Source organism: Bombina bombina, chromosome 2 (assembly GCF_027579735.1).
Source record: "Bombina bombina isolate aBomBom1 chromosome 2, aBomBom1.pri, whole genome shotgun sequence".
Classification (NCBI taxonomy): domain Eukaryota; kingdom Metazoa; phylum Chordata; class Amphibia; order Anura; family Bombinatoridae; genus Bombina; species Bombina bombina.
Genome location: NC_069500.1, coordinates 298,826,503 through 298,850,115, shown reverse-complemented (window position 1 = coordinate 298,850,115; position 23,613 = coordinate 298,826,503). Strand labels below are relative to the sequence as shown.

General features: G+C 39.5%; 1 protein-coding gene across 1 annotated transcript in view; it reads right to left on the bottom strand.

The window, feature by feature from the left end:
- Positions 1-23,613, bottom strand: part of PRDM6 (PR/SET domain 6) — a 282,147-nt gene that overhangs the window by 55,166 nt on the left and 203,368 nt on the right. The window contains exons 4-5 of the mRNA XM_053701612.1: positions 21,609-21,733; positions 17,016-17,358 (exon numbers count right to left, since the gene is read on the bottom strand). Coding sequence (XP_053557587.1) covers positions 17,016-17,358; positions 21,609-21,733 — 468 coding nt within the window. The remainder of the gene's footprint in view (positions 1-17,015; positions 17,359-21,608; positions 21,734-23,613) is intronic.

Genomic DNA, 23,613 nt, shown 5'->3' with positions numbered 1-23,613 from the left:
GGTGAGTCAGTGACAAGAGGCATCAGGTGATCCAGTGCCAAGACACAACAGGTGAGCTAGTGACAAGACACAACAGGTGAGACAGTGAAAAGACACAACAGGTGAACCAGTGAGTGACAAGACACATCAGGTAAGACAGTGACAAGACACAAGTGAACCAGTGACAGGACACATCAGGTGAGCCAGTGCCAAGACACAACAGGTGAGCCAGTGACAAGACACAACAGGTGAGCCAGTGACAAGACACAAAAAGTGAACCAGTGACAGGACACATCAGGTGAGCCAGTGCCAAGACACAACAGGTGAGACAGTAACAAGAAACAACAGGTGAACCAGTGAGTGACAATACACATCAGGTGAGCCAGTGACAAGACACAACAGGTGAGCCAGTGACAAGACACAACAGGTGAGCTTGTGACAAGACACAACAGGTGAGACAGTGACAAGACACAACAGGTGAACCAGTGAGTGACAATACACATCAGGTGAGCCAGTGACAAGACACAACAGGTGAGCCAGTGACAAGACACAACAGGTGAGCTTGTGACAAGACACAACAGGTGAGACAGTGACAAGACACAACAGGTGAACCAGTGAGTGACAATACACATCAGGTGAGCCAGTGACAAGATACAACAGGTGAGCCAGTGACAAGACACAACAGGTGAACCAGTGAGTGACAAGACACATCAGGTGAGCCAGTGACAAGACACAACAGGTGAGCCAGTGACAAGAGGCATCAGGTGAGCCAGTGCCAAGAAACAACAGGTGAGCCAGTGACAAGACACAACAGGTGAGCCAGTGACAAGACACAACAGGTGAGCCAGTGACAAGAGGCTTATAGTGCAGTTAGCTGGTGCCCAGCAGTGCATTACTGCTCCTGTGCTTTTCAACAATACTCACATATTGCTAGATTTAAGAGAGATATGCATGAGTGGATGCTAAAGAACCAAACATCCCATAGCAGAATAAATGTCACAAATAGCAACTGAAAGCATGAAACATTCCTTTATGCAATAAGCCATGAAACCCAAGGCTAGAAGCCTTTGCTCTTCCAAAAAAAGAAGCATAGGAAAGTGATGTAGCCCCAGTACAAAGTCAATCCGTTTCTACATTTGAGCAAACTTACATACAACAATGTTTTTTATTCGATTAAATACACAAATAATCCTGGAATGTTTAATTGTTTTTTCCTTATAAAAGAAGTTGTTAAAGGGACTTAATATTGGAAAAGTAAAATGTTCTAATGAGTGTTATTATTATTTTATTATTGCCTATGTGTGTTTAACCCCATAAAGGGATTAAACATTTGCTTCATGACCCATAGCAGACGCACTGCCAAACCAGAACATAGTCTATGGTTTTAAACAAAAGCTGTGCTGACTGAGATAATCAAACCAGTTATAACGTAGATTTTTATCAACATATTAATCTTTTTTTCTAAATACTTTTTTAAAGAATAAGCAAAGCACACAAAATTCTTTTTAAAATTGAGTTAATTAAATTTATTTCTGTCACTACTACCCTTTCTGCCAGATAAACAAGCTTTGATGCATAAATAATGGCTCTGTTATATCTACTGTGCCACTGGCCAAAGTTCTAGAAATTCTAATTCACTTGTTCAGCTAAATTTCATCTTCAGTTCACAGCCATAAAATTCTGTATTGACAAACGTTCAAACCAACTTTGACTCTAAGGTATCTGGTCAACATTTTTCTTCTGTATGGATATTAGTTTATTGAATAAATGGCATCTGTTTTCCTCCACATCACTGCTAGAGCAGGTATATCTTTTTGACAACTCCACACAATTTATGGCTTTGCATGCTCCGAAGAAAAATAGTACTAAGCAAAAAATTCTAATCTATTGCTTCTTAGTACTTAATTAAGTTCATACACACTGCACACCGTAGGTGAACCCTGAAATGACTATGACACAGCCGCAGAGATCTAAGCCATTATATCTGCAAGAAACAGAAAGGATTTCGCTTGATGTTTTCTGCCTATGACATTCATAAATCTAATTCAGCTTGATGTGCAGAAAAAAATATTAAAACATCTATAATTACTTTGTTCTAAATCATAAGTTGGCTATTAAAATGCTCTTATTTTTCTAATATAAATGTTTGTTTGTTTGTTTTTACTCACAGGGAAGAAGTGATGGAAATAATATATTAGACAAGGTATTAGGTTTTAAACTATTTAGTGTAAGTAGAAAGATGAACTGTACATTAAGATAGCATCTGTTTAAAAGACCAGTATTAGTGAGGTATAATGACAATGAATGACAAATTAAATATGACTACATGTGATTTTGAATATACCGAAAGATATTTGATATTATGTAGTCAACTTTTCTAACTTTTGGGGGAATGACGCTGAATTACAATAAAGTTGCATCGCATGATGTTTGAATGGTGTATCTGTCAGTTCAAAGGAAATATTCTATATTGTACCTTTAGCTCCTTGGCTTTTTTTTTGTAGTTAAATTGACAGATTGCAGCTTTTTTTTAATCTTCAGAAAGTTCTATAAAACACTTATCCACAATTGCAACATTTTCATTAGGCAACACTCAAATCACCAAAATATCACCCAAATTTTAGAAAGCTGTCAGGTCACTGTTTTAATTACTCTGCAGACCACAGCCTTTAACTGGTTGTTTTCAGAAACCAAGAAAAATTATTTGGCCATGCCCCAACAAGCAATAGAGATGCCATTCTTAGTGGCCCACAAATACAAATACAGAGAATTGAATCCGATGCATATCATTTTATAAAGTGCTACAATATATAAGGAAGAGTTACTACTCCATGCTGTTATTTTTTTTAAGTAAAATAAATACAGAATATATTTTATATCTCTAAAGGTACTTGCAGAAAGATAAATCTGTATAAGAAATTAAAAATGATGTTTTATTTTCGTAAAATAGCAAAAAAATTTTTTTCTATTTTTGTTTCTTAAAAGGATAGGAAAGTCAAAATTAAACTTGTATGATTCAGCTAGAGCATGTGATTTAAATATAATTTAAATTTTACTTTTGATAGGCAGCTAATTGACACAAATATTTAGGACATATATTAGAATTACCAACACACGGTACAATTAGCTTGGACATCTTAAGGGGAGTTATTTCTACTGCCAGCAATATACTAGTTCATGAATCACTAACAGTAACTAGGTAACAAGTTTAAAACCTGTTCTATATTATGCTTAATAGTTATTGTTGTTTATGGTGGTGTATATGACCTCTCTCTGCTTAAATGCTGTGTTATATTCATATTTTTTTTTTTTTTTTGTTATTGGCTATTATTCTCTGTGACTGTATGATTATCATCCCTATTTGATCTATGCTCTTGCTCACTTTACTAGCTCATAATAGTTGTCTTGATGGAGCCTCTCTCCTCCCTTTCCCGCCGGTACTTAATGCCTGCGGGTCATATCCCTTCTCCTTTTTCCCACATCGCCTATAGGTGGCACTTCCCTAGGAGAGGGGCTCACCCAGAGGTACCCCTGGTCCCCCAGACTCCAGCTTTTCTAACGTCCTCCCCTCCACTAGATAATATATTATATCTTCTCAGGCTCCCACTATTGGAGTACAAAGGTGTTGATAAGTGTGATTCCGCTTATACTAAGTAATTATGCTCTAGCCCCACCTAAATTTGCTTCTGCTAAAGACATACTAGTTGGCTCCGCCCTCCATTTCCCCCCCACATCCCTCCCTATTATATTTTGAGCGGCTCTTGCCCGCTGCATCCCCCTTCCCCATATAATTATAGAGTCACCCCCTCACTAGTCTTACCCTTATCTGAATAGATACCTTATGTTTCTTTACATACAACTAGGAGAGGACCATTTTGTTGTTTTTATTACATTTGTTAAACTCTAAAACAAAACCGAAGTCTCTTTAAGTGTTAGCCCACAATTTATGGAAATGTTTGAGATATTAGAATATACTGTCTCCTAATTATGCTTTGTATACATTGTCTTGTGAATGTTTTGAGACATACCCTATACTTTGTATTGATCTATGACTTCAATAAAAAAGATTTAAAAAAAAAAAAAAAAAAACTCTTGCGCAAATAAAAAATTTAAACAAAAAAAAAAAAAAAAAAAAAAAAAAAAAATATAATTTAAATTTCACTACTATTTTCAAAAGTGCTTCGTTCTCTTGGTATCCCGTGTTAGAAAACAATACGCACATATCCTACACTAGTGGGAGTTAGCTGCTGATTGGTGCCTGCACACATTTGTCTCTTGTGATTGGCTAACTAGATGTGTTCACCAAGCTGCCAGTAGTGCAATGCTGTTCCTTTAGCAAAGGATAACAAGCTAGTGAAGCAAATTTGGTAATAGAAGTAAATTGGAAAGTTGTTAAAATTGTATTCTATCCAAATTATGAAAGAAAATTTTGGAGTTTTCTGTCTCTTTAATGAACAATTGGATGAAGCAGAAGAAGTTTGCTTTCTTTTAGCTTTTTGATAATATATATATATATATATATATATACACACACACACACATATATATATATATATATATATATATATATATATATATATATATAGAGAGAGAGAGAGAGAGAGACACACATCACTTCCATATTCCATTAACATTCTTCTCTATGAAAGACACATTATAGGGACTGTTCCTGGGATGGTGACTAGCCGCAGGAAAAGCTAATATATACTTGTGTGCTCACCACAAAGCAACCTCTAGTAAGAATTTGTGCTCCTCATCACTTTCAAAAGAAAGCGCAAAAACAGAATTTATGCTTACCTGATAAATTTATTTCTCTTGTGGTGTATCCAGTCCACGGATTCATCCTTTACTTGTGAGATATTCTCCTTCCCAACAGGAAGTGGCAAAGAGAGCACACAGCAGAGCTGTCCATATAGCTCCCCCTCTAGCTCCACCCCCCAGTCATTCGACCGAAGGTTAGGAAGAAAAAGGAGAAACCATAGGATGCAGTGGTGACTGTAGTTTAAAAATAAAAACCACCTGTCTTAAAATGACAGGGCGGGCCGTGGACTGGATACACCACAAGAGAAATAAATTTATCAAGTAAGCATAAATTCTGTTTTCTCTTGTAAGGTGTATCCAGTCCACGGATTCATCCTTTACTTGTGGGATACCAATACCAAAGCTTTAGGACACGGATGAAGGGAGGGAACAAGACAGGTACCTTAAACGGAAGGCACCACTGCTTGTAAAACCTTTCTCCCAAAAATAGCCTCAGAAGAAGCAAAAGTATCGAATTTGTAAAATTTGGAAAAAGTATGCAGCGAAGACCAAGTCGCTGCCTTACAAATCTGTTCAACAGAAGCCTCATTTTTAAAAGCCCATGTGGAAGCCACTGCTCTGGTAGAATGAGCAGTAATTGTTTCAGGAGGCTGCTGGCCAGCAGTCTCATAGGCCAAACGGATGATGCTTTTCAGCCAAAAGGAAAGAGAGGTAGTGGTCGCCTTCTGACCTCTCCTCTTACCAGAATAGATAACAAACAAAGAAGTTGTTTGTCTGAAATCCTTAGTTGCTTGTAAATAGAACTTTAAAGCACGAACCACATCAAGATTGTGTAACAGACGTTCCTTCTTCGACGAAGGATTAGGACACAGAGAAGGAACAACAATTTCCTGATTAATATTCTTATTAGACACAACCTTAGGAAGAAAACCGGGTTTGGTACGCAAAACTACCCTATCTGCATGGAACACCAGGTAAGGTGAATCACACTGTAAAGCAGATAACTCTGAAACTCTTCGAGCAGAAGAGATAGCTACCAAAAACAAAATTTTCCAAGATAAAAGCTTAATATCTATGGAATGTAAAGGTTCAAACGGAACCCCTTGCAGAACTGAAAGAACTAAATTCAGACTCCATGGCGGAGCCACAGGTCTATAAACAGGCTTAATTCTGACTAAAGCCTGACTAAAAGTTTGAATGTCTGGTACCTCTGCCAGACGTTTGTGAAAAAGAATAGACAAAGCAGATATCTGTCCCTTTAAGGAACTAGCTGATAATCCTTTCTCCAATCCGTCTTGGAGAAAGGACAAAATTCTGGGAATCCTAACCTTACTCCATGAGTAACCCTTGGATGCGCACCAAAAAAGATATTTTCGCCAAATCTTATGGTAGATTTTCCTGGTGACAGGCTTTCTAGCCTGAATCAGGGTATCAATAACCGACTCAGAGAAACCACGCTTTGATAGAATTAGGCGTTCAATCTCCAAGCAGTCAGACGCAGAGAAATTAGATTTGGATGTTTGAAAGGACCTTGTATTAGAAGGTCCTGTCTCATTGGTAGTGTCCATGGTGGCACAGATGACATGTCCACTAGGTCTGCATACCAGGTCCTGCATGGCCACGCAGGCGCTATTAGAATCACTGAAGCCCTCTCCTGCTTGATTCTGGCAACCAGACGAGGGAGGAGAGGAAACGGTGGAAAAACATAGGCCAGATTGAAGGACCAAGGCGCTGCTAGAGCATCTATCAGCACCGCCTGGGGATCCCGGGACCTGGACCCGTAAAGAGGAAGTTTGGTGTTCTGACGGGACGCCATCAGATTCAATTCTGGAGTGCCCCATAGCTGAGTCAGCTGGGCAAATACCTCCGGGTGGAGTTCCCACTCCCCCGGGTGAAAAGTCTGACGACTTAGAAAATCTGCCTCCCAGTTCTCTACTCCTGGGATGTGAATTGCTGAGAGATGGCAAGAGTGATCCTCCACCCATCTGATTATTTTGGTTACTTCCATCATTGCTAGGGAACTCCTTGTTCCGCCTTGATGATTGACGTAAGCTACAGTCGTGATGTTGTCCGACTGAAATCTGATGAATTTGGCTGCAGCTAGCTGAGGCCATGCCTGAAGCGCGTTGAATATCGCCCTCAGTTCTAGAATGTTTATCGGGAGAAGAGCTTCTTCCCGAGACCATAAGCCCTGAGCTTTCAGGGAGTCCCAGACTGAGCCCCAGCCCAACAGACTGGCGTCGGTCGTTACGATGATCCACTCTGGTCTGCGGAAACACATTCCCTGAGACAGGTGATCCTGAGACAACCACCAGAGAAGAGAATCTCTGGTCCCCTGGTCCAACTGTATTTGAGGAGACAAATCTGCATAATCCCCATTCCACTGTTTGAGCATGCATAGTTGCAGTGGTCTGAGGTGTATCCGTGCAAAAGGGACTATGTCCATTGCCGCTACCATTAGTCCGATTGTCTCCATGCACTGAGCTACAGATGGCCGAGGAATGGAATGAAGAGCTCGGCAAGTAGTTAAAAGTTTTAACTTTCTGACCTCCGTCAGAAATATTTTCATTTCTACCGAGTCTATTAGGGTTCCTAGGAAAGGAACTCTTGTGAGGGGGGAGAGAGAACTCTTTTTCATGTTCACCTTCCACCCGTGAGACCTCAGAAAGGCCACTACAATTTCCGTGTGAGACTTGGCTCTTTGGAAAGTCGACGCCTGAATTAAGATGCCGTCTAGATAAGGTGCCACTTCTATGCCCCGCGGTCTTAGTACCGCCAGGAGGGACCCTAGCACCTTTGTGAAAATTCTGGGAGCAGTGGCCAACCTGAAAGGAAGAGCCACAAACTGATAATGCTTGTCCAGAAAGGCGAACCTGAGAAACTGGTGATGATCTTTGTGGATAGGAATGTGCAGATACGCATCCCTTAGATCCACGGTAGTCATATATCGACCCTCCTGGATCATTGGTAAGATTGTCCGAATGGTCTCCATCTTGAATGATGGGACTCTGAGGAATTTGTTTTGAATTTTGAGATCCAGGATTGGTCTGAAAGTTCCTTCTTTCTTGGGAACCGCAAACAGGTTTGAGTAAAAACCCAGCCCTTGTTCCGCAATTGGAACTGGGTGGATCACTCCCATTGTATGTAGATCTTCTACACAGCGTAAGAACGCCTCTTTCTTTGTCTGCTCTGTAGACAAACGAGAAATGTGGAACCTTCCCCTTGGAGGGGAGTCATTGAATTCTAGAAGATATCCCTGGGATACAATCTCTAAGGCCCAGGGATCGTGTACGTCTCTTGCCCAGGCCTGAGCGAAGAGAGAGAGTCTGCCCCCTACTAGATCCGGTCCCAGATCTGGGGCTACCCCATCATGCTGTCTTGGAGGCAGCTGCAGGTTTCTTGGCCTGTTTACCCTTGTTCCAGCCCTGGTAAGGTTTCCAGGCTGCCCTGGGTTGTGAAGTGATACCCTCTTGCTTTGCAGCAGGGGATGATGAAGCGAGACCGCTCCTGAAATTCCGAAAGGAACGAAAATTATTTTGTTTGTTCTTCATCTTGAAGGACTTGTCCTGGGGGAGAGCATGGCCTTTTCCCCCAGTGATTTCTGAAATAATCTCTTTCAATTCAGGCCCGAAGAGGGTCTTTCCTTTGAAAGGGATGTTCAATAGTTTGGATTTTGACGACACATCGGCCGACCAGGACTTTAGCCATAGCGCCCTGCGCACTAAAATGGCGAAACCTGAATTCTTTGCCGCTAACTTAGCTAGTTGGAAAGCGGCATCTGTGATAAAAGAATTAGCCAGCTTAAGAGCCTTAATTCTGTCCATAATGTCCTCATATGAGGTCTCGATCTGGAGCGCATCTTCCAGCGCCTCGAACCAGAAAGCAGCTGCAGTAGTTACAGGAACAATGCACGCAATAGGTTGGAGAAGAAAACCTTGTTAAACAAAAATTTTCTTAAGTAAACCCTCTAATTTTTTATCCATAGGGTCTTTAAAAGTACAACTGTCTTCAATTGGTATGGTTGTGCGTTTAGCAAGTGAAGAAACAGCCCCCTCCACCTTAGGGACCGTCTGCCACGAGTCCCGCATGGGGTCAGATATGGGGAACATTTTCTTAAAAACAGGAGGGGGAACAAACGGAATACCTGGTCTATCCCACTCCCTAGTAACGATATCCGCAATCATCTTAGGGACCGGGAACACATCAGTGTAAACAGGAACTTCTAGGTACTTGTCCATTTTACACAATTTCTCTGGAACCACCAAAGGGTCGCAATCATCCAGAGTAACTAATACCTCCCTGAGCAATAAGCGGAGGTGTTCTAGTTTAAATTTAAAAGCCAACGTATCTGAGTCTGTCTGAGGAGCAACCTTTCCCGAATCGGAAATTTCTCCCTCAGACAGCACATCCCTCGCCCCCATTTCAGAGCGTTGTGAGTGTATATCGGATACGGCTGCGTCAGAATGCTCAGAATCTGTTCTTAAAACAGAGCTATCACGCTTTGCAGGTAACATGGGCAGTTTAGATAAGAACACTGAAAGGGTATTATTCATAACTGCCGCCAAGTCTTGCAAGGTAAAAGAGCTAGACGCACTAGAGGTACTAGGCGTCGCTTGAGCGGGTGTAACTGGTTGTGACACTTGGGGAGAGGTTGACGGGCTAACCTCGTTACCTTCTGTCTGAGAATCATCTTGGGCCACATTTTTAAGTGCAACAATATGTTCTTTAAAGTGTATAGACATATCAGTACAAGTGGGAAACATTCTGAGAGGGGGTTCCACCATGGCTTCTAAACACATTGAAAAAGGACTTTCCTTGGTGTCAGACATGTTTAACAGACTAGTAGTAATATAAACAGGCTTGGAAATCACTTTAATCAAGTAAAAACACACTTTGAAAAAAACGGTACTGTGCCTTTAAGAGATAAAAAAGGCACACAATTTTGCAAAACAGTGAAAAAATGCAGCAAACTTTTCGAAATTTTTACAGCATGTACCTAAAGCATTAGTAAGATTGCACCACTAGCAATAGAAACGATTAACCCCTTAATGCCCAAACCGGATCGACAGTAGCAAAAAAAAAAAACGGTTAAAGAAATTTCAGCACCTTGCCAGATTTGTGGGGAAAAAGCATCTAAGAGTCACTCAAACTGCAGTAGGACCCTCCATGTGAAACAGCCTGAACTTCTAGTCAAAATAACTGCGCATCTGAGGCGCAAAATTAGGCCCCTCCCACCTTATTCAAGTGCTTGTGAGGCCTAAAGAAACACTCCCAAGTGTTTTAGTAATAGCCATGTGGGTAATAACCCCTGAAAGAAACCCAAAGGAGCCTTCAAAGTGTCTCAAAAAACGATATTTTTAATAAAAAACGTTTGCCCTGAAGTAGTGTCAACCAGCATAAACTAGCCCTGTTATGTAAGCTTGAAATTCCATACTTAGCCTCTGAATACAGCTTACCCTCCCTCATGGGGATATTAACAGTCTTTTCTAGCATTATCACAGTCTTGTCTAGAAATAAATGACTGAACATACCTCATTGCAGCCTAACCTGCAAACCGTTCCCCCCAACTGAAGTTCTCTTGTACTCCTCAGTCCTGTGTAGGAACAGCAGTGGATTTTAGTTACAACATGCTAAAATCATCTTCCTCCCTGCAAAAATCTTCATCCCCTTTCTGCTAGAGAGTAAATAGTACACACTGGTACCATTTAAAATAACAAACTCTTGCTTGTAGAAAATAAAAACTACAATTCTAACACCACATTCACTTTACCCTTCCGATTGCTTAGAGCCGGCAAAGAGAATGACTGGGGGGTGGAGCTAGAGGGGGAGCTATATGGACAGCTCTGCTGTGTGCTCTCTTTGCCACTTCCTGTTGGGAAGGAGAATATCCCACAAGTAAAGGATGAATCCGTGGACTGGATACACCTTACAAGAGAAAGCTATTTATTTTTGCAGTATCATAATCATAGTTACTAGAGACATTGTTTTATGCCATCCTAAACCTATTTTATTTACTCCTTCCATTACTTGCTGTAAAGTCCTTACACAAATTACAAGATGGGGTGACATTCAATGCAGGCTGATCAGACTGTATTAACTGTAAACGTCCCCAAACTATGATAATAGATCCTAGTCATGCCCCTCAATATTATGATTATTATCAAACCTCATGAAATCTTCTGCCTCCATTAACCATAACTGCAGACCCTTGTCTATTATTAATCCTAGTTTGCAACCCTTGTCAACCTTATAAACCTAAGCATAGCTGCCACAACTCCACTATCACCCTAGCCCACTAGTAAATCCTGCCCACATATATTTCTCATCCCAACATGATCCCCCATCAGAATTGGAGTAGTTAAGCCAGTGACCAGGTGGTGAGACTAGAGCAGATATGGTTTGAGTTAAAGGGATATAAGACAGAATATTTCATGGTTGTAATAAAAACACTAAGCAGTGGGTTATACTTAAAGAAAACCATTGCAATATTTTTTGTAATTATTTTAAAAGGATAAAAAGGATTTTTTTTAAACTTATTTTGTGGAGGGTCCATTACTTCATGTCACAGCCCTTCAAGGGGGCTGGAGTCTATACAGGAAGGATATATAGCTTAATGTGATAAATCATAAAGAGCTGGCTTCCTCTAGCGATCACTGAACAATAACAGGAAGTTTGTTTCTTGCCTATGCACAGAAAAGCATAATGTATTCTTACCTGAAAAATTAATTTCTTTCTTGGTAGTGAGAGTTCACAATCCTTACTGTTGGGAATTACACCACCTTCCCTCCAGGAAGAGGCAAATACACCCTACACCAAGGTTTATAGCAGAGGATAGGAAGATGTAAGAATAAAATAGGGTAAAGAGATGCAAACAAGGACTGTCGTAACCAAAAAAAAAATATATGGATGGGCTCATGTACTCTAACTACCAAAAAAAGAAGTAAATTTATCAGGTAAGAATAATTTGTCTTCTTTCTAATGGTAGTGAGAGTCCACGATCCTTACTGTTGGGAATCAATACCCAAGCTGTGAAGTCCAAGAAAAAAATGGGTGAGAAAAATGACAGAAAAGGAGGCCTTTAAGTAGCAGAGACCACAGCCTGCAAAATCTTTCTGCCAAAAACTGCCTCCGCAGAGGCAAAAATGTCAAAATGATAGACTAAAAGTAAAAGTATGCAAGGATGACAAAGTAGCAGCCTTGCGTATTTGTTCTACAGAAGCCTCATTCTTGAAGGCCCATGAAGTTGAAACCTAATAAGTAGAGTGAGCGGTGATTCGGCTAGGCGGTTGCTAACCTGTCTCCAAGTAAGCAATGTGGATAAAAAACTGCAACCAAAAAGATAGGGAAACCAAAGTAGCCTTTTGACCTTTCCTTTTACCAGAATACAGAACAAATAAGCTGGTAGATTGCCGAAATTCTCTGGTCGCATGCAAATAGAGTTTCAAAGCCCTCACAATATCAAAATTATGTAGAAGCCTCTCTTTGGAGGACTTCGGATTTGGACAGCGAGAAAGAACAATAATTTTCTATTAATGTTTTCAACAAAAACAACCTTGGCAAAAAAAGAGACTGTACGTAAGATCACCTTATCCTGGTGAAAAATCAAGTAACGAGGATCAATTCTGGAACCCTACAAGCTGAAGAGATTGCCAAAAGAAATAAAACTTTTCAAAATAATAACCTAATATCTAAGTAATGCATTGGTTTGAACGGAGAAGACTGTAACATTTTAAGAATGACATTTTAAGAAGTTGAGATTCCAAGGATGGGAAACAGGCTTAACAAAACAGTTGAATCCTAATGAAAGCTTGAACAAAGGATTGAATATCATGAAAACTAACTAATTTTCTTAACTAAAAGGGGCAAAAATTGGGGAGAGACCTGCCTGATAAGCCCTTATCTAGACCCTAATAACGAAATTGTAGTATCCATGGAATTTTCAAGGAATTCCATGAAAAACCATGACTTGAACACACACCCAGAAAAATATACTAGAAAAAAAAAGTAAAAATGTAATAGATACATCTAGTAACAGGCTTAGGAGCCTGAACTAAAGTATCAATCACATGCTCAGAAAAACCTCTCAGAGTTAAAATTAATTGTTAAATTTCTACGCCATCAAATTGAGAGACTAAAGATTTTGATAAAAGAATGGGTCCTGCACCAGCAGATCCTGATTAAGTGGAAGTCGCCATGAAGGTTCGATGGACATGCTGATCAGGTCCGCGTACAAGATCCAACAAGGCCATAACAGAGCCACTAGAATTGCTGGAACGCCCTCCTGCTTGAGATGAGCAAGCACTCTGGGTAGAAGCACAATTGGAGGAAACAAGTAGGCGATAATGCCATGGAGCTATCAAAGCATCTATCAACTCTGCCTGAGGATCCCTCGTTCTGGAACCATAACATGGAAGCTTGTGAATTAACCGGAACGCCATCAGATCTATCTCTGGAAGACCTCAGTGGGCTATCAACTGATCAAATATGTCCTGACTGAAGGAACAGTTCACCGGGCAGAGAGACTGGCGGCTCAAATAGTCTGCCTCCCAGATGTCCACTCCGGAATTGTGGATGGCTGAAATCGAACACTGATTTACCTCTGCCCAAGTCAAAATACAAGACACCTCCTTCATTGTGAGAGAGCTGTGAGTGCCCCCTTGATGGTTTATGTATGCCATTGCTGTGACCTTGTCTGACTGGAAGCTAATAAATTGGTAGGAACAAAGTGATGGTCACGCCTAAAAAACATTGAAGATTGCTCTGAGTTCCAAGACATTCCGAAGGGCAAACTCCCTGAGCTCTCAAAGGACACCAAACTGCTCCCCAACTGGACAGACCGCAATCCGTGGTGATAATCTCCCAAGATGGATGTTGAAACCCCATGCCACACCGCACTGGTCCTGGGGAAGTCCACCAAGTAATCCCTGTTCCACTAACTCAACATGAAAAGTTGTAAAGGTTGCAAATGAAACCTTGCAAACTACACTGCATCTGAAGCTGCCACCATGAGACCCACAACCTCCATACAGTGAGCTACCGAACGAAATAGAAGATCGTGAAGCTTCAATTTGCGTTGTTCCATTAGGAAAAGCTTCACTTTTACTGAGTCTATGACCACTCATAAGATTGTCCCTTTAGTTCTTTTGAGTAAGATAACTTATTCCACATTTACCTTCCAGTCATGACTACGAAGAAACCACAACAGTTTTTCCATATGAGACATTGCTAAAGGTAAAGATGGAGCCTGTATCAAGATATCGTCCAAGAATGGAGCAACAGCTACCCCCTGAGAATGAATCACAGACTAAAGGGCTCCCAAGACCTTTGTGACTATTCTTGGTGCAGTAGTTAGACCAAACAGAAGAGCTGTAAACTGGTAATGCTTGTCCAGCAAAGCAAACCGAAGAAACCAATGATATTGGTTGAAACAGAATGTGAAGGTACTTCAGATCCATTATAGACATAAATTGACCCTGAAGAACTAAAGGGAGGATCAATCTCATAGTCTCCAGATTGAAAGAAACAACCCTTAAAAACTTGTTTAGAATTTTAAGATGCAAAATGGGACGAAACGTTCCTTCCTTCTTTGGAAGAACAAATAGATTTAAACAGAACCCTGATTCCTGCTCCGACCAAGGTACAGGGACTAAAACGCCAATATTCTCTAAGTCCTTTACACAGCTAAGAAAGGCAAGTTTCTTTTCTGGTCTTTTGGAAATGTGAGACAGAATAAACCTCCCCCACAGAGGGTGAGACCTGAAACCTATGCTGTAACCCTGAGACACAATTTCTATGAGCCTATATCCTCCAAGTTCTTTACACAGCTAAGAAAGGCAAGTTTCTTTTCTGGTCTTTTGGAAATGTGAGACAGAATAAACCTCCCCCACAGAGGGTGAGACCTGAAACCTATGTTGTAACCCTGAGACACAATTTCTATGAGCCATGGGTCCTGAATAGATTGAGCCCATGCTTCCTAAAAAAGGCTTAACCTGCCCTCTACCGGAGCTAACTCCAGATTGGAAGCCGCACTTTTATGCAGACTTTGACTGTGAAGGTTTCTTGGACTGTTTGGACTTTGACCACACCGGATTCGGTCCCCATGCTGGATTAGAAGACTCTGGCTTTTGAGAGGAATTCGATCTCTGAGACTTGTTCTGGCGAGAGGGACTAAAACATCCCCAGTTTTACCCTTAGGTCTAGCCTTTTTATCCTGAGGTAAAAAGGCCCCTTTTCCACCTGTCACAGTGGAAATAATAGAGTCTAAACCAGGGCCGAGAAGAGTCTTATCCTTAAACGATAAGGATAGTAGTCTAGATTTAGAAACCATGTATGCAGACCAAGATTTCAACCAAAGAGCCCGCCTGGCTAAAATCGCCAGTGTAGTATTATTAGCATTAATGGGAATAATCTAAACTACTGCGTCACAGACAAAGGAATTCACAAGCTTTAAGAATTTAATACACTCTTGGATCTCCTCCAAGGATGATTCTTCAGAGATCAATTATGATACAGAATCACACCAAAAAGGTGACACCGCCGGCCATTCTGAATGACAAATGCTTTTCCAGCTCTCCTTGCTGAGTAAAAACAAAAAAACTGAGTGCTGATATCAGTATGATGGACCTCATAGTGAAAGTGTTTTCATACCCCTTCAATAAAAGAACCCTTATTAATAAAAGGTTCTCCAAATAGCTTGGCGCAGTGGATCCCAGTGCCTGCGCTGAGCCTCTTGTTGGCTCTCCGGCACGCTAGAGGTAAGTATTTTAACCCCTACAGGTAATTTAATTTTGTCAGTATGTATTAGTTTTCTTTAAATTTAGTTGGTGCATTTGTTCAGATATTTGTTTCCTGAAAACTAAACAAATATACATTTTACAATACAAATTTGCATTCGTAAAGAAACAAATGCACATGCCTACTACTAACTATGGGGGATGTCTTCAAGGCAACAGAGGAGCAGCTTGAAAGCATCTTAAATTTTAATTCAATTAAAGTAACAGCTTGTACTACTGCTACAAGCCAGCAGGGGGGTGAGAACTAGACAAGAATAAAAGTGAAGTGACATGGACGCTGCTAAATTCTTATTAAATAATTTAAATTTGAACATTTGAAACCTATCCTGTCTGAAGAAAAGTCTTTCCCACCAAAAGAGCAATTTTTTTAAACCACAAATCAGCTACATTTTTTTTCACATGCATTTGTTTCTTCATTAAACAGATCACTCGTTTATTGTTTTCGGATGAATGCAATGAGTATAGAAACGTGGCTTATTTTACATTTGCATGCACATATTATTTTTGTGCATACTTTTCAAATGCTAGCATTTGAAATGTCAAGTATGTAGATAATTTGAAATGCAGTGCTGAATTGCTGATATAGAAAATGCCCAAACAACACCCTCAATCCCTTCTCTTCCAGGAAACTTTCCATTGAAAGGAATACAATTTTAAAATCTTCAAATTTTCAGCAGCATCTCAATCCATACCTACTCCTTGACGAGGCAAATAAATAATGGGAGGGAAAGGGAAGTAGGAAGAATACTTGAAACTCTGGTGTAGGGTATATTTGTCTCCTCTTGCTGGCCAGGTGAAGTAAGTATGTAAAACAGTAAGGATTGTGGACTCTCACTACCATTAGAAAGAAATGGCAGACTGCAACTTAAAGGGACAGTCTACAATAGAATTGTTTTTGTTTTAAAAGATAGATAATCCCTTTTTTAACCATTCCCCAGTTTTGAATAACCAATGCTGTTATATTAATACACTTTTTACCTCTGTAATTACCTTGTATCTTAGCATCTTCTGACAGCCCTCTGATCACAAGAATTTTTTTTAATATCTATTGACTGGCATTTTAGCCAATTAGTGCTGTGTTGTGCTGACTCTTAAATAACTCCACGGGTGTGAACACAATGTTATCTATGGGCCCACATGAACTAGCAGTCTCCTGTTGTGAAAAGCAAATTAAAAAGTATGTGATAAGAGGCTGTCTGTAGTAGCTAAGAAACAGGCAGAAATTTAGAGGTTTACATTTTATAAAGTATATTAATGTAACAATGTTGGTTGTACAAAGCTGGGGAATGGGTAGTAAAGGCGTTATCCATCTTTTTACGTTCTCAGCATGTCAGCTCCCTTAAGTCCTTATGGCTACATTGAGCGCTCATTTTAGAATAAAAAACTATTATAATTTTCTGTTAATATTTCTTCCAAAAGTAATTAAAGAATCACATTTAAAATAAAAAAATGTTTATAAGAGAAGATACTTTCTGGTTTTACCTGTCTGGATTCTGGGTGCAGACGTGCATTTGTAGAAGAATCCTCTGTGTAAAAGTCTTAAAACATTGTCCACATTTCCAAAGGTGCCAGTCACTGAATTCAGAGTTAAGTTGACTTGTTGAGGTTGGGCTGGCAAGCACTCTCTGGTTTTTAATGTTAATTTGATTAAATCCTGTGTCTAGAGGCCCGGATTTATCCAGGAGGGAATAATTTCTGTTGCATGGAGTCTGTGGGAAAACAATGGACCTCTGCATTGTGGAAGGGGGTAGCTTGCCATTTTTGTTGAAGGGTTGTAGTGTTTCATGTCTGGACATAGCTTCAATTACAGTTGATGGTACATTCACTAGAAAAAAAAAGGAATAACACTTATATATGTGTTATCAAGAACAGAAAATTGAGCAATAAAGATAAAACTTTACAGAAATGGCATATCTGAAATATAAAGACAAACAAAAATCTCATATATATATATATATATATAAAACTCGGGTCAGTGATAGTGAGTGGTTGGGTGTAATGATGCTGTCATGAGTTAAATAATATCTTGGATGTTTTGGTTTAAGATATTCTCCTGGTTGAAAATTGATATAACTTCCTGCATTAAAAGTCTGGTGAACATTAGCACTGGGGTAAAGTAACTCATTGATCTAACCAGTTTATCTTCATCATTGCGCTGAGTTCATGGCTGGTCTGCAAAAATACCACTGGTATCAGGTGGCTGATAAACAACAGGTATCACCAACTACACATCACAAAAAACCTTTCAGACAAAGTAGAATGTTTCAGGATAAGCTTTGATTATTTTATGTTCTGGGTGAACAAATATGACTCACATGTCATCTTAGATATAAAATTAATCCACTTGTTTGTTTCCACAACGAAAATAGACTTAAAGGGACCTTAAACACTTTGAGATGGTAATATATAATGATGAATCGTATATAAAAAAAAACCTCTGTAATATACTTGTATTATTTATTTCGTCCCATTTACTGTATTTCTATTCTGAAAATGTGAGCGTTTCAGTTCCTGTTAGAAATGGAAGTGCAGAACATTTATATATATTTCCAACAGCCATTGGCTGCACACTCTAGTGACCTATTTATAACTGTCTCTAATTGGCCACAGCAGAGAAGGTAACCTAAGTTACAACATGGTAGCTCCCATTTTGTCAATATTTAAACTGGCAATACAACTTTAAAAAATACATCTATATGTTTTTCTCAGACTAATATTTTCTTTGAATGAATCATTCCAGCATTTATTTAGTGTTTAATGGCCCTTTAAAGGGACAGTCAACATCAGAATGTTTGTTGTTTAAAAAGAAAGATAATCCCTTTATTACCCATTTCCCAGTTTTGCATAACCAACACTGTCATAGAAATACTCTTTTTACCTCCGTGATTAACTTGTATCTATACTTCTGCAAACTGCCCCCCTATTTTAGTTCTTTTGACAGACTTGCATTTTAGCCAATCAGTGCTCACGCCAGGGTAACTTCACGTGCATGAGCTCAATGTTATCTATATGAAACACATGAACTAATGCCCTCTAGTGGTCAAAATGCATTCAGATTAGAGGCAGTCTTCAAGGTCTAACAAATTAGCATATGAACTTCCTATGTTTAGCTTTCAACTAAGAATACCAAGAGAACATAGCAAAATTGGTGATAAAAGTAAATTGGAAAGTTGTTAAAAATGAATTCCCTATTTAAATCATGAACGTTTTTTTTTTGGACTTGACTGTCCCTTTAAAATATTTCTACCAGATATACCTGTTTGAAATTATTATGTGTCTTATAGTTTCAGCCAGACTTCGGTGCTAGTTGTTGCCTGTCATAAAAGGGGTGACTATATCCCTTGCCCCTCTTTCTGAAATGGGAACCTGACCTCAGCTAAAAAATGTATTTAATGCTCAATTTGACTAAAAAACTTGTGATTTTTTTTGTTGTAATTTATTTGTCTAATATTTTACCTATGTGAAGAAACAGTAATTACAGTAATTTTCTTTATACAGATTATTGCCAAATCTGGGTTTTACCAAGGACTTCATAAAAGTCCTGGTGGGTGCAGCAGAGATAGATTAATGTGGGTGCTTGAAGGAGATTTTTGGTAATTTTCTAGTTGTAGCACAGACTATAAAGTGTTCTTTTTAACTCTTGCTCCCACTGACTTAAATAACTTTGCGTTGACAAATTGGTTACAGCAGCAGGGCTAGTTGCTGTATGAGGCACACTGGGTGCTAAAGAAACTCTAAAATGAGTTGAGTTTCTTCAAGAGCCATAACACTTGGTCATGTATTATACTGTACATCTTCTAAACAAAATCAATGACTATACACCTCTTTGCTCATTTATTGCTTCAGAGGGTAGACTTAGACATTAATTAGCATTGTCCTCTTTGTATTTAATAAAATATTTTTAGTCTAGAACACAATATCCATACAGGGAGTGCAGAATTATTAGGCAAGTTGTATTTTTGAGGATTAATTTTATTATTGAACAACAACCATGTTCTCAATGAACCCAAAAAACTCATTAATATCAAAGCTGAATAGTTTTGGAAGTAGTTTTTAGTTTGTTTTTAGTTATAGCTATTTTAGGGGGATATCTGTGTGTGCAGGTGACTATTACTGTGCATAATTATTAGGCAACTTAACAAAAAAACAAATATATACCCATTTCAATTAATTATTTTTACCAGTGAAACCAATATAACATCTCAACATTCACAAATATACATTTCTGACATTCAAAAACAAAACAAAAACAAATCAGTGACCAATATAGCCACCTTTCTTTGCAAGGACACTCAAAAGCCTGCCATCCATGGATTCTGTCAGTGTTTTGATCTGTTCACCATCAACATTGCGTGCAGCAGCAACCACAGCCTCCCAGACACTGTTCAGAGAGGTGTACTGTTTTCCCTCCTTGTAAATCTCACATTTGATGATGGACCACAGGTTCTCAATGGGGTTCAGATCAGGTGAACAAGGAGGCCATGTCATTAGATTTTCTTCTTTTATACCCTTTCTTGCCAGCCACGCTGTGGAGTACTTGGACGTGTGTGATGGAGCATTGTCCTGCATGAAAATCATGTTTTTCTTGAAGGATGCAGACTTCTTCCTGTACCACTGCTTGAAGAAGGTGTCTTCCAGAAACTGGCAGTAGGACTGGGAGTTGAGCTTGACTCCATCCTCAACCCGAAAAGGCCCCACAAGCTCATCTTTGATGATACCAGCCCAAACCAGTACTCCACCTCCACCTTGCTGGCGTCTGAGTCGGACTGGAGCTCTCTGCCCTTTACCAATCCAGCCACGGGCCCATCCATCTGGCCCATCAAGACTCACTCTCATTTCATCAGTCCATAAAACCTTAGAAAAATCAGTCTTGAGATATTTCTTGGCCCAGTCTTGACATTTCAGCTTGTGTGTCTTGTTCAGTAGTGGTCGTCTTTCAGCCTTTCTTACCTTGGCCATGTCTCTGAGTATTGCACACCTTGTGCTTTTGGGCACTCCAGTGATGTTGCAGCTCTGAAATATGGCCAAACTGGTGGCAAGTGGCATCTTGGCAGCTGCACGCTTGACTTTTCTCAGTTCATGGGCAGTTATTTTGCGCCTTGGTTTTTCCACACGCTTTTTGCGACCCTGTTGACTATTTTTAATGAAACGCTTGATTGTTCGATGATCACGCTTCAGAAGCTTTGCAATTTTAAGAGTGCTGCATCCCTCTGCAAGATATCTCACTATTTTTGACTTTTCTGAGCCTGTCAAGTCCTTCTTTTGACCCATTTTGCCAAAGGAAAGGAAATTGCCTAATAATTATGCACACCTGATATAGGGTGTTGATGTCATTAGACCACACCCCTTCTCATTACAGAGATGCACATCACCTAATATGCTTAATTGGTAGTAGGCTTTCGAGCCTATACAGCTTGGAGTAAGACAACATGCATAAAGAGGATGATGTGGTCAAAATACTCATTTGCCTAATAATTCTGCACTCCCTGTAGTTAGATATAGCAATGACTTTACTAGTGGAACGTTTTGTCTGCAATACATCTGATGCAATAAGATTGACTGAAAGAACATTTGACTTTGTTCTATTCACAAAATCCAATTTTTTTTTAAGTTTGATGAGGTGGGTTCAAGATTAATGTTGTCAACAAAAGTCCAACTATCACAAACAGCAGAGAAAAACAAAAAGAAAAAATTCTATTGATTTTGTTTGTTGGTTTCAAAAATCTTTAAACCCAATTACCATTCTTCTCAATTTTAAAGAGAACCTTTGTGAATAGATCCATTTGTTCTGTATGTACAATATGTAGCAAAATCTGTTTAAACTAATTTTAAAGTGCCATTCCAAAAATGTCTAATATTTTTACATTTAAATATGTATAAATGCACCCACATATTATTAACTATTTTGGTAAATAAATGGCATTTGTGATGAAAAAAAAAGTTTACCGGATTTGCAATGTAGGTTATGGTTTATTTATTTTTGTAACATACATTTGAGCAACATTTGATCAAAATAGTTTATGGCAAAGGAATATAGTGGACCATAATGAGCAATGTATAGGCAGAGGTCCTTACAGTTTTCATCCTGAGCGATGCATTGTAACGGGATTCCAAAGAATGATGTGTAGCTGTCGTTGTACCAAACCAGTAGCTCTGAACCTCTTGGGATATCAATACAAGCTCTGTAGAATATACTTGACCTGATGTAAACAAATTAAAAATGTTTTTACTTTCAATTAAGGCCAATAACATCCTAAACAATAAAAAAACAATAATTCAGATCTAATTTATCATATATTTTAGTGGAAGATGACAACAGTCCTTTGAGTTTAACCATTACAGATCCTCTTTGATCCCTGTTATAAAAAACAAATCCTGTCAACTGAACTAGCAATATACCTGTAATATAAGCAATTATAATCTTAGATTCTACTCTAACCAAAAATATATCTAAGCCCTTTGCTAAGCTATCTACTTTATTGGCAGTCACTATCTGACAGGCAACAAAGTTTTACAATTTGATCGCTCTCATAGTGAAAATAAATGCTTTCTTTGCTAGAGTTCTACAGTTTAATTGCTCTTACAGTGAAAATAAATATTTCCTTTGCTGGAGATTAAAGTGATGGTAAATTTAAGCAATCTGCACATAACAGAACGCCAAAAAAACTAATGAAATTTTAAAAAACTTAAATTATGCTTACCTGATAATTTTCTTTTCTTCAGATGGAAATAGTCCACAGCTGCATTCATTACTTTTGGGAATTCAGAACCTGACCACCAGGAGGAGGCAAAGATACCCCAGCAAAAGGCTTAAATACTCCTCCCACTTCCCTCATCCCCCGGTCATTCTGCCGAGGAACAGTAGAAGAAATATCAGGGTGAAAATGTGCCAGAAGAATAATAACAGACACCCCAGAAAAAACAAGGGCGGGGAGCTGTGGACTCTTTCCATCTGAAAAAAAGAAAATTATCAGGTAAGCATAATTTAAGTTTTTTTTTAAATTAATGGAAAGAGTCCACAGTTGCATTCATTACTTTTGGGAAAACAATACCCAAGGGACACTGAATGCTCAAACGGGAGGGTACAAAAGGTGGCCCATTCTAAAAGAACCAGGCCTGAAAAACCCTTACCTAACAAAAAAACCCGCTTCATACGAAGCCGATAAAATTGGAAAAAGAAAAGGCCCCAAGGACACTGACCCGCAGATAGTCCACAAGCCTTGCTAGAGACCTCAGAGAGAAACACAACTGAGCCAGCACGCCTCCAGGAGACACCGTCACCCAGTAAGCGGTCCTCAACAACACACCCCGTACCAGAGAAGGGAATCAACTAACAGAAACTCCCAAAAGGGAAAGGATATGGAGGAACAAGCAAGGATTCCCCTGAAGACCTAAAAAGGGTATAACAGTTTCCGAGAAAAGGAAACCGCCAAGAACTAAGCCAAGCTCACAGAGACCGAAACGAGTTGTGAAAAACAAGGGGAGACAAGGCCCAGACCCCAGAATGTACAGAAACCCCAAGGTTAAAACCAGGAATCCGACACAGAGAAGAACGTCTCCTAAAGATAGTGCAACCGCACCCTAAAAAGCAACTGAAGAAAGAGTCCTCAAGTCGCAAGGAAACTCAAAATATTGAAGTCTTCAGAAACCAATATATGTGCAGCAAACCCAGAAAGGCAAACCCCTGGGTCAACACCACACGCTACAGACATACCAGGATGACTCTGAATTAAAATACTTGCAGGCAAGTAAGAGCAGCATAGGTCACAACACTAACCAACAAACTGCAAAACATCCACTAAGCAGTGGACCCAGCACAGGCTTAACCAAAAGGCCGCCAGTCCTACTCACATATCTTGAACATGGAGAAAGCACAGAACCTCAAAAAGGCTCACGTACCACAAAGGACCCAAAGGCGAACAATAGAGGCTTAGCAAAAGTCTGCCAACACACAAGGTGCAAACAGCAGCAACTGATTTCAAACCGCATCCTTCCGCTTGCTAGGCAACAAAGTAACCCACCGGCCACTACAGCTGGCTAATAAGTCTGAAAGACAGGAGAACCAAAAAGACCCCAAACA